Raw genomic sequence first — 13,290 nt, forward strand, 5'->3', positions numbered from 1 at the left:
CTAAAATTGATACATTATTTATTTTCTTGGTATATGAGTTATAAGAAGTGAAAATTACCTACTAATATTATATTATTTATTATTCGTGAATTCGCACCTATTAGGTTTTTTTTTAAATAAAATATGTTTATAACATTCCTTTATGACAGATTTTGTAAATGGGGTAATCAGAAGTTCACTGTCAACTGTTGAAGTTGTCGTGAAGACAACACTTGCCACAGTTTTTTCTATTTCAACCATATTTGAAGTCTTTACTTTTTTGGCGTAAATATAATGTAAAACAATATTCATGTGAAATTTAAATTACTAGCCTTCGCAACAGACATTGGATGTCTCTCAACGAGGCGTTGATAGAATAGAATAGTAATACCACTAAAAAAAACGTCGTTGAAATTAATTAGTAATTATATTTTAAATTTCACTAATAATTCCAATACACTTGATGTGTGTAAAATGTACAAAAATGAAAACAAAAGCCGATCGCTCAAGAATAGAATAGAAACGCTCAAGAACTCTCAGACCTCTCTATTTGAAACTTATGAAATACAATACTAAAAATGTTATTTACCTTTACTTTTGTTGCAGTTTCTAATGAATATTAAGTTTTAACACTTCTTCATTATTGGTTCACTATGCACGTATTAAAAAGTACTATAGTGGAAAAGATTTGTACAAAAAACTGTAACTATCTTTCCAATATTGGAAGACGACTAATATGTATGAATTCAATATATTTAATGATTGGAAACTCGACCATACTCTACAGTATTTAGAGCTGCGATTAGTTTGTATGCTTCAGATACCAAATCTAGTAATGTAAATTCGTGTTTATCTGTCAAGTGCATCTCAAGAATTCAGATCAAAGCGAACAAGTCTACATAATCCTTATAGAACTCTCGGTGTTCAACTGTGCTGAACTTTTACTTTTCGGTCACAAGCACTAGATTTCTTATCGAAAACCAATACTGATTAGTATCTACCCACTTCTAAAGTTCGGTCAGCAAATTGTTGGACTAATATTACATATAAAAAAATCTGGGTGACGCAAGAACTCAAAAAGTAATACTTAATTGATATATAAATATTTTATATATAATATATATATTTTTTTTAATATTTAAAAAAAAAACTTTGTGTATCATTGCATTGATGCATTATATCACTTTGAATATGCCGACACCAAAAGTGAGAACCATTTTTCAAAAGTTCTTTACCGTTATTACCGTATGATCTAGCGGAGTAGTACACCGTCTTACTTCCGATGGACGCGGGTTCGATTTCTAGCACGGTCCAAACATTTGTATTCATAGGTATATGTGTTTGTATCGGTCTGGGTATTTTCTATGTACAATGTCTGTATAAACTGTAAAAAAAAAATCTACGTATCGGTTGTTTAGTATCCATAACACAAGCTTTAGCTACCTTAACTTGGGTTTAAATGGCGCTGTGTTAATTTTCCTGAGATTATCATTATTATTATTGATATTTTAAATATGGGAATATCAAATGTTGCGTTCTCCTCGATATTGAGTATAAATAATATTTCTGATCTATGAGTAATATATAATATAATGATGAATAGAATAGAATAGAATAGAAAATCATTTATTCAAATAAATTTAATTTAAGCACTTTTGAATAGTCATAACAATTTGTTTTTTATCTACCACTCGTTCGGAAAGCTGTCTCATCACAAGAAGAACGAGCAAGAAACTTGTGTGTTGCTCTTTAAATAATCCTTGTAAGTTTACATTTACAAGTCGAAACGTGTGAATACAAACTACCAACAAGCACTAATTTTTGGGTCAAATATAAATATGCAATAAGATTAAATCAGTCGTAGTGATAAGAGCAGACCAGTCCCTACAAGCAGCACTCGTTCACGAGTATGACGGATGAGCCAGCCATCACTGCGCTCGACCATATTTTAGGGAGCCCATTAACCCGGCCCACCACGCCGCCACATGTCTGGACATTTTAGTGAGCATGACTACTCATTCCACACGACCACGTCACAGCTACAAAAATTACTATATGGTAGTTACAGTATTCGCACTTTACATAAGGATGCATGCGGCTATCATATATCAAGAAAGCAGTATGAAAATTAAAATTATAACGTTGTCCGCAAATAAACTTATTCTTGCTATATATTGCTATCATCTATAAATTCATCTATCTTATAATAGGCTTTTTTACATAACATTTGTTTAATATAAGATTTGAATTGCCTCTCTGTAAGATGTAGCGTAGACTCTGGCAGTTGGTTAGAGAATCTTACGCAATTACCATAAAATGAATTATATTTGTGTAGACGGCATTTAGGTAAATTAGCTTATTTTTATTGCGTAAGTTTCTACTTGTACAGTCTTTAAGTTTCTTGAAACTATCTAAGTTTTTCCTTGTATACATAATATTTTCATAAATGTACTGTGAGGCAACGGTGAGGATATGTATTATATTCATATAATAGAATAATTAACTTGGCCAATCTCTGGTATAGGTATAGTTTCTTATCCGTAAAAATAATGGCAATGAATTATACTCGCGGTTACATCACCTTGCTCTATTTTTTTATTTTCATGTGGTTATGAATGCTTTTAACACCATGTCACATTTTATTTATTTGACATTGATCCATGTTAATCAGTGTCCATCTAAATAAAACAAAAATAGCTCCCGTCACGGTTTAGCTGTCTATTTACATACATATGCGTGATAATCGTAATATGTTACAGTTTTTATTTCTATAGGAATAAGGTTTAAATTTGTGTAATCCTTTTTTATCTGAAAATTATGCACGTGTCATTCCGTTGTTAGTGTAATAATATAATGCTGTTGCCTGTGACTTTGTCTACAATAGCTAGGACACATTTTATTGTTCCTTGCAAAGAATTATATTAATACCTATACTATATTTGAAAATATATTATATAATTTCATTAATGAATATTATTAATTATTAATCGACTACGGACCATGTGTAGCTTGACATGGAGGGTGACGCAGCTGGAACGAAACATAATACTAGTTTCAAGGCGTTTGTGGCCCGAGTCCCCACCAACTTGCTGACCACCTTCACGAAGAAGGACTATTGGCCGAAGGATGTGGTGCATCAGCGCTGCCATGGCAGATTGCCGTCAACAGTGCCGTGACCGTGGCCATTAGTAACATAAATGAAATAAAAAAATATATATTTATACCTAGAATACTTGAAGAACTGCTACTATTACCAATAATACCAGTTGCTACTACCACCACTACTTTACTACCAGTGCTAATGATATCTGCTCTTATGTAACGGAAAAATCTCGAAAAAAAAATACATTGGCATTGAAGTCTATGTAAATTTATAAGTATACATAGTACGTACTCAGAATAACAGACAAGACGTAGCAGACAATTTCAAAGAATGGCATTGAATGATTATTGATTTCATTGATAAAAATAAATATACATATTTCACTTGTTTATTCCCCACGAGTACCTTTAATGATCCGTCCATCATCAGATCAAACGGGCAATTAAAAAAACACCGCTCGCCACAAACGGGAACCGCTCATTAATACAATGTAAATAGAATTTTCATTTTTTTCAATTAAGATTACCCTTGAACAAATTGGAGCACATTTTGAAGTATCTACAATGAAGCACTAAATAACTCTTCGCCTCTGGTAACACTAATTAATCTATAAATATTTTATAACAAGCTTTAAAGAATTTTGGTGTTCATAATGTTATTAATAAGGCTTTAATGTTCAATCTATTAAGATATATAGAAGCGTAGAACCGATAATATTGAATATTAACAGATTTAATGAGAAACCAGACACTTAGAACTGTTTCAGTGAATTTTCTTATGTACCTCTCTATCTAGATTCCCTATATGTGATTACTGTGTAATAATAAATGTGGTTCGTTTCTACTCGGGAAAGCGGTAATTATGAAAGAGCTGCACTATTCAGCCCCACTTGCCTACGGTTATGTAGTGGGCTATTGTAATGCATTTACTAGTAAGTCGTCATTCAAAACTGTACATGCCATGACCGTGTTCGCCCCCGTAAGGTCTTTGAGTTGAGATCCATTATAATATGTCTCCTTTTCATTCCTAGAATGGCGTCGATAGGTATTGACTTGTCTTTAGTTCTACGGAATCTCAATGGAAGAGGTACCAAGGGTATCGGCACACATGACGGCATGAAATGCTATATAGACAGATGTCGCTTACGATGTGAGTCTTCAAATTGTTTGCCATTCATTTGCCAAAAATAACAAAATATAATTATAGGGAAAGTTACTAGAAATCGAATTATACACGAATCCTCATGGCTAGTAATAATACTACTAAATTTGGATAAATACAAAACACTGTAAGCATTAAATCTTTACATAGTATAAAATGATTTTGCTTCCGCTGTCTGTTCGCTTAGATGTTTTAAACTACACCGTTGTGTAGTTTGATGCAATTTTTACTAATAGATAGAGTGATTCAAGAGGAAGGTTTAATATGTATTGTAGTGTATGTGGAAACACTAGTAGTTTATTATCTATCGTCTCGAGCTGAGGGTACACGGACCGCCGCCGTGCCGTGCGCAAGAGGGAAGGGATTCCCTGCGCAAAGACATGGAGCTATGGCTAACGAGCCGATATTACGTCGATAACAACTTACATACAAGAAGACATAAATAACAAATAAGCGAACACTATATGTATAATATATGTACACACGTGTAAAGCCTGAGCATAATACTAGCTCGCTAGTATAATATAAAACGATAAATTAACTAAGATATCAATAATACCCTTTTTTGTGACAAATTTTAACATTTCGGGATTATATATTATATTATATTTATATTAACTAATATTAATATAAATAATTTTTCTATTCAATTATTTATAGATTTTTCTTTTTTGAGAATCTATACATAAATTTTCATCTACATATAGATATCACTTTGTAGTAGATTCTAATAAATCAAAGCAAAGTCACAGGTACTGCCATTTATACTATGAAACTTAAATTATATTAATTAATAGATTGAAGCTATACCAGTACATAATGATTTTAATGATATTAATGATTGATTAATGATATTAAGTTTCGGTTTGTTAGTAATCAGATAGATTAGTGGAGTATAATAAGCAATTTGCTGTACGGCTTTAGTAAATTAAGCACAACACACTTCAATACACACAAGTAGGAAAGCTTTTACTCTAATTAAGTTATTAATATGAAATGACGTCTTTTTCAAATTGTGATAGTCAGGAACTATATCAAAATTATTATATTCTGATATAGTTCCTATGTCCCAGTTGTGGAAATATATTGCTATTTGATTCATAGCATACTTATGAATATTATATAGGTATATAGTAAGTGATAGAAATATTAGACTGCAGGATACGATACACGGTTTGTTATTTTTAACGTGCTTTCTTTAAAAATAACATGTCATTGTTTTCATTAAGTGTTCAACAATTACAGCCTAACATCAAACAAATTAGTGCAGATGTTGCTTGTACTTCTTGAGACTTATTATGAAATCTATTTGTATATATGACATCTTGATGCGGTATGAAGGATAGTTTTTTTCATAGAAGTAATACTGTGTTTTTTCTCATTTCTCCAAACGTTTGTCTTAGGTAACTAAAATGGTAAATACACATATGTATAGTCCTCCTGACGGTAAGTGGTAAGTTAGCATCGCCTGTATACCTAGGAACACTTATTGTACCCCTCATGCCTTTAGAACTAAAATGTGATTCCTCTGTATCTATTCTATGTGTCCCGTAAATTCTCGTGAATGAAATCCCATGCGATAAAAATGCCCTTACTAACGCCCAAATGATAATGACTAGAAGACACATGGTACATATATTATAGATAAAATAGGCCTTATTGAGCTCTTACAATTTTTGTAGATCGTGCGATAAATTTTATTTGACGTAGAATAAATTTACGCGGCAAAATATTTTCGTGGTGTGGGTGATGACTAAAATATTATGCCCCCTGTACACCGTTATTTCTCGTGGGTAAAATCCATATCAAGAAATCCCAAGTTGTAGAATAAGGTCTATACCAAAAGCTTGAGTGATAAATACTGGTATAAGATCTACATATATTAAGTGATTCTTTATAGATGGTAGTCATTACATTTGTTATAAATTTCGTAGATCAATGAATTTATAAAAGAATACTTATTATAAACAGACTAATAGAATACGTATCTCAATTTACACAGCAAAGCAGTGGGTTACAACGAGTTGTAATCGTAATATACCTCCTACATCAATAATAAATGTTAATCTATCCAAATAATATTGTATAAATATACGAACATGGTATCGTAGTTATAAACGAAATATTATATTATTTTTCAGGAATTTTCTAACGCACAAATTTTTAGAAACAGGATTAGAAGAGTAATAATGTAATACACGACTTTCATTTTTAATAATAGATAGTAATATTGTAAATAGGCAAAGTTTATTTTAGTTTAGTTAGAGTTCGGATATTATCTCCCGAGTGATTTCCAGTATTATTAATCCAGTTTAAAAAATATTTTAGTGTTGGATATAGGTATTTATTAAGAAAGACTAATTTAGAATCAAATAAGTTTAAAAAAAGTTAGACAATTTGGGTCAGACACGAAGTTGCGTGTCACCTAGTATGTCTCTATGTATGGAAATCTAAATATGAAAGATAGTTATGAAACTAGGTTTTATGTTGTATGCTTAAGTAAAGAATATTATTTAACAAAGAATAAATGAGGAACGATACATAATGTTATATAAAAAAGATACAAATATATAGTCACATTCAGTTTCGCCCGGCTCCAGAAGCCAGAAAAAAAAAAAACCATTCCTGGATTCTAGAGTTTTGGTTGTAACAAAATCAGCTTTCCCTTTATAATACTAGTAAAAGTACTCAATAACTATACTTTAAACATTTATGAGTTACAAATTTGTATATGCTGTATGCTAACAACAAAATTGTATGTATATCTATTTATTTATTCTTTAATATGCGAGGTGAATGCCATTCTCTCCCTTACCTTAGAGTATCATCAGAAAGTGACTTTACTGATATACGTATACAAGAGAGAAATATATCTTGTATTGTTATTTATATATACATACATATGATATAAATATAAAGTAAATAAAATTATTATACATAATATACATAATATTGTATTGATTTTTGCTTTTAGTAACTTTGTATCAAGTTATTAGAAAAGATAGGGTAAAAAACACAAGATTAAACGAACTGCCAATAATTTGTTTTATTGAATAAAATAACAAGCAATTTGGATAATACAAAAATTAACAGACTACGATCCCCGATTATATTCCCACTAATGGTTTATGAACGAAACGTATCATACATATCCCGAATATTATTTAACGAATGGCCTATTTAGCGGCACCATGACACCAATATGGCGGGTATAATTTTAGGAATTGTTTCATTTAACGAGCTTAACTAGTCGGTGACCGAGCGCATCAAATTGTCGTTTGATGCACGCGTTTCATGATCTGTTATGCTTTTTAATAAATGTATGTGGTGTACCTACATGCGGGCTTGTTTTTTGTATGTATGACGAACATCTATTGAAAAGTGACTGAGGTAGACTCCTATTTAAGGCGCTGTATATACCAACCATAACACATGAGGTATTGCCACCCTTATATCGAAATAGTTTAGACGCAATTGGTGGCAGAAATAAATTAAACATATCAACTTCTACCCATGAAATTGTACTATAAGAAGTTATGGAAATATAGTAATGGTTATCGACACAGTCCTGATAAGTATATGACCTTGGTCAGTCAATTCTTTTATGTATAACAACTCTTTAATATCCCACTGTTGATCTCAGGTCAATCCCATGAGATTAGGTTATTAGTACTAACTTTCATAAACTGCTATAGGATTATTTAGTGTATTTCGAGTATTTTTTTTTTTAGTATTATGTTATCATTTATTTCAATCACCATTTACAACATACTAAGGATAAAAATGAGTGTAATATGAACGGAATAAATCAAAAGTTACCATATAATATTTTTCATGGAGGGAAAGGTAGGGAGGGATCGTTACTAATGAGGACTAGTAACCCCATTGCTTGCAATAAACCTTTTTAGGGTGATCTCCACGCGGTTACCCCTGGAAACCATCATTATAAATCTTAGTGAATTTGTGTCGATTGCCTAACTGACCTGACCTCATGTACATCTTATCATCCTCTATTGGTTCCCCGCTAGCATATACCGTTAGCACAAGCTGGTGCACCATTCCATTATAATTCATTAAAAAATAAATATTTTATTTCATGAGTTGGTTATTTCCACCTAGTTGGCTTTTCCTGATGCAGGTAAGTTATTTTTCTGGCTGGTTATGAACTTAAGTTGTTCTTTATGTTTTTTGTACAGTTACAGTGGGATTATCATTGTTACATTTTGTGTACAAATATCCCAAAAAAATGAAGAGTAAAATAAAATGAGTAGGTACTGTATGTACTAGTTATTTACGTATTTGTATTATATATATATACCATACATATATCAACAGAGTAATTACTGATAAAGATTTAAGTGTGTAATATAATACACTACTTCACATCGCTAGTGTATATTATTTTAGAGTAATTGTAATGATTTTCATAATTGGTACAATATGTCTGTATAGTTACTATATATTTTTTAATCGGATATTAATGGAATCGTGCACCCGCCTGCACTATCGGTATACGCTGGCGGGGCACCAGTGGAGGATGACAATATGAACACGAGGTCAGGTCAGTTAGCCCATCATGATAAATTCACTAGTATTTATTATGCAACCTGTGGGAACCTGGAACCTGTTCCAGGGGGATCCGCGTGGAGGTCCACCTGAATAGTACTTTGTTAGCAATAAGTCATCAATCCTATAAAAAACATTATTTTTAATGGTATTTTATCTTTATTTATTTTCTATTTACCATAAAATAATGTGATATCTTATTAGAAATTATCCGAATTTCAACCATTATTTTTCAAGATTTAGTCCCGTGATAAACAAAACCAACTAACAATGCCGATAAAAGTAATACATATTTGTCGGTTGTTTGTTTTGATTTTTTTTTAGTTATTAAAAATCCAACATTATTTTTTAGTTCTTAAATATGAGTAATTAAACGTCTAATACAGCGACATGATCATGAACTAATTTGCTAACTAATTAATTAAATACCATTGATTCCATTTTAAGTATAATTAATATGATTTAAAAGTAAAAAAAACTTAACTTACCTTTTGTTGACAACAATATTATAAAGACAACAGCAAACTTAAATTCCATTTTATTTTCCCGGTAGTACATTAACGCAACTATTTTGACATTGACACATGGAACTTTCCCGCGTTTTCCGTTCAAATATAGAACGAAATTTAAATGTTATTCTCGCCTGCTGTGACTGAACGCAACGTAACTGACGTTTACTGGTCGTGCCTCTTGTGCTGACACTATGCTCGGAAATGGGACATACAAGCACGTCATACACTGGAGTGTAAACATCATGATTATTTTTAGAGCGGTTTTCTCGCAGTCGCTATTCTATGGAATGTCACTCTATAGTATAAAGGAGCCGACAACATTTCTCCAGTAAGAAATACTTGAGAATTACTGCGAATGATTGATTAATTATGTACCTAATTATTAGACTGAATAGATGCTTTTTAATTGAAATAGACTTTCAAGAATAATCTCAATTCGGAAACAATTTTATCAATTCATTTTGTTGTAATTGTGAGAGTTTACTCCTAATTTTCTTCCCTGTTAAATAGTGATTGTAAAATCGTATTAATAGCACTACAGTAATTCTCCTATCCTATCCTATTATTGAGTAATACTGTACCGACATAGGTAGACAATATGTAATAAGTTACTTTTATAAAGGAGCCATTAGATAATAATAAGAATAGATACTATATAATATTTTAAATATTGCTATTTGAACAAAATTAAAAATTAAACCAAAATAGGGAAAAGCAGGATCTGACCATTTTTCTTCATTTAAGTACAATCGTTACTTTGCCGTTTATAGCGATGATATTTATATTTCCCATGAATGCCACCCTTTCTAAAATCATCAGGGGATCTTATTATGCCCAGCGAGCAATGTGTTGTCTCCCCACTTAAATAAATCGGGTCTTGTTACCAAAAAGCAAAGCATTAAAATGGAAATAAAAGATAACGTTTTATAAAAGAAGAAGGGGTTCGTGTAATGGTTAGGTTGTTTAAGCATCAACTTGGTATGCAAATTAATTAATCAAACAATATTGTATTATTTGCTGGTGGAACATCAACACAAAGCTTTTTTTTTAATTTGACGGTTATGACATAGATGATGATAAATCTTATGTCTATTACGATTATCATAGGATAAACAATATCAGACTAGGCACAAATGAAATTTCTTTATCACTAAACTATTTCACCCGTGTAACTTCGTCTGAGTCAAATTTTCCCCATTTTTTCAATATTTTATTTGCACTTCCGTTGCTCGAAACATATTTGTTTTCGCGCTGTAAAGATTTGTATATGTTTTACATGTCAATTGAGTACATATTGAAATTAAATTACTTATATATAGGTATATATACATAGTTAACTTAATAGTTAGCTATCTTTCGGCATCGACCTATTAATTTATATAGCTTATAGGTTTCCACGATGAATGTACTATCCAACACTAAAAGTATCTTTCAATTCCAATCTGTTTCTGAGATTAGCTCATTCAGACAAACAAATAAACTCTTCAACTTGATAATATTAGTTACATTAAAACCAGCAAGTTACAACCTCAGCTACATTTTCAGATGACTCACTTTCTACTATTTGATTTATAATCTTAGATCATCCGTGGGATTGGATGGATCTTGCTTTCAAACAGAATCAGTCGGTCCATCGTTGTACGAGTTTTCTTTGTTGTTCAACCCATACCATCAATATCGCGAGCTATTTATGTTGTATTTGTACTAAACCGAAACTCGTGTTTTTAACAGTTGTGTGTCCATCATTCTGTTTTGAATTTTAATTATTATAATACCTATCGATTTTAAAAGGATTTGATTTATTAATAATAATTATTGCAAATATATTTGATGGCCTCGGTGAACTAGCGGTATAGCATACCGCTTTACTTCCTATGGTCGCGGATTCGATTCCCAGCACGATGTAAATATTTAATTCTGTATTCTTGAATTAAATGTTTACATCGTGTTAGGTGCTGCGTGTAGGATTGTTTGTTTGGCCTGACTGTCCTATGTACATTATAGGTATGTATTTACAAAAAAAATCTAAGTATTTATATCAGTTATCTAGTATCTCTATTACATAACACAAACTCTGCTTACCGTGGGACTAGATGTCGCTGTGTAAATTGTCTAGAGTTATTTATTTTTATTAATTTCCTGGTAACATAACATATTCAGTGATCATTCATGATCTTTAGAGTAGGTAGGACCATTTGTTTAAAGAATTTTCTTGAGAATTTTTGTTGCGAAAATACAACTCACGAACGCAACACTACATATACAAAATGTTATGGTACCTATAATACTATAAGAAAACCCGCTTAGAAATCGTAATTGTCTTAATCATGTGAGGCTTTCCAATAACTCATTTGTAGTCCATTTTTTATATAAACATAAAAATTTCGGGCTTCAACAAAAAGGTCGGTCCAATATTCCCAAATTATCCAGCAATAATTTTATTATTTAAAAAAAATAACCAGTGTTCACTCTCAAAATACCATGTCAAATTAAATTAAGGCAAAAGCAGATAATTCTCCAAACGACGGATGGAGAATAAACATTTTCCCCTTAACGACACAATTTTGGGCACCTTCTCCCTAATTGAAGGTAAGCGCTCCGAGCGATGTCCAAACATTACCAGTCCTTACACCGAATGTTGCCATGTCTGTAGCTAATCCTCTCACTTAGTTATTATCTTGTTCAGGTTGTGTAAACAATTATGTTGCCTTTTATGTAATGGACATTGCTAATGACAGTTTTTGTAAGGGAACTGGAAAAGTTTTATATATAGACACTCAGTATTGCGTACCCACTTCATTTTTTATCTAAATGATGTAAAACTTAAAATATTACCTAATTGGCTAATTCTTTTGTTGTATTTATAATTATTCGGATGCAGCTTGTATAGGTACAAAAATGTTACTAAAAATAAAAAAGTGTTAAATAAAATATTGACATACGTCAAGATGACGGGATGAAAGCCAAGGCTCACTAAAAATTAATTAAATAATAAATTATAAATCTACCTGAAATAATATTTAAATGTCATATAAAATACATCCTTTGTAAAAAAAAGCTTACTATAAAATTGAAGAGTCCGTTAATGATAATAATGTTTTAATTAAACAGAAAAACTGAAAGTCCATAACGCTGACAATATTATCTGATTGCACTAAAAATGAGTGCGTAGCGGATTCTATGTTGATTATCGCATGCCTCTTACTTGTTATTGTGTAATTATTTATATAAAAAAACATCTATTCAAAAGAGCAATACATAAGTTTCTTGCTCATCTTGTGATAAATGTGCTATTCTATTGTGCGATGACTATTCAAAAATACTTGTATTGAGTTTATTTGAATAAATATTATTTCTAGTTTCTATTAATAAAAGGTAGGTAAAAAATCCATACAAAAGAAAGTTGGTTTTATTTTCTTCAAGAATACACGAAATCTGCGAAAAACTGCGCGAAACCGTAGCCATACCCTGAAAGTGGTACCCCTTTCAGGGCACAGAAAAGGTCATTACATTTATCTAGAAATATATGACTGTGTATTTAACTATATTTAATTTAATATTACCTAAACATACTCCATAGAGATAAACCAACTTTACACGTAAACCTTATGAAATTAAAGAACTACCGACATACTTATAACCTAGAGGAAATTCTATTGGTATCAAAGTAAAATCTCTGTAATTTATACATTGTATTTGGTATACATGTGATAAATAAAGGTATATAAATACTATAAATGAAAGATTATATTACTTATAAATCGGAATATAGTTCACAGTGTACCCAGTTTTGCTACTTATATTATCAAATCGGTTCAGCATCTCCGTAATTAAATTTTAAATGACAGCCCCCAACCATTTCCGTAACTAATAACTATTCAACATCTGTGTCGAAATATTTTACAGTTCCACAATCGTCATGACACAATGAATACCCTTAGTGAACTTCCAGTTTTATTGATAAAGTTG

The 13,290-nt window shown here is 31.2% G+C and overlaps 1 protein-coding gene across 1 annotated transcript in view; it reads right to left on the bottom strand.

Moving 5' to 3' along the window:
* The window catches only part of LOC131855601 (fasciclin-2-like), a 30,692-nt gene extending 21,196 nt beyond the window's left edge, over positions 1–9,496 (bottom strand). Inside the window, exon 1 of the mRNA XM_059206886.1 lies at positions 9,298–9,496. Coding sequence (XP_059062869.1) covers positions 9,298–9,367 — 70 coding nt within the window. The 5' untranslated portion in view covers positions 9,368–9,496. The remainder of the gene's footprint in view (positions 1–9,297) is intronic.
* Between the last annotated feature and the right edge of the window lie 3,794 nt (positions 9,497–13,290).

Source organism: Achroia grisella, unplaced genomic scaffold (genome assembly GCF_030625045.1).
Source record: "Achroia grisella isolate CSIRO2021 unplaced genomic scaffold, CSIRO_AGI_Agris_v1 utg146, whole genome shotgun sequence".
Lineage (NCBI taxonomy): Eukaryota > Metazoa > Arthropoda > Insecta > Lepidoptera > Pyralidae > Achroia > Achroia grisella.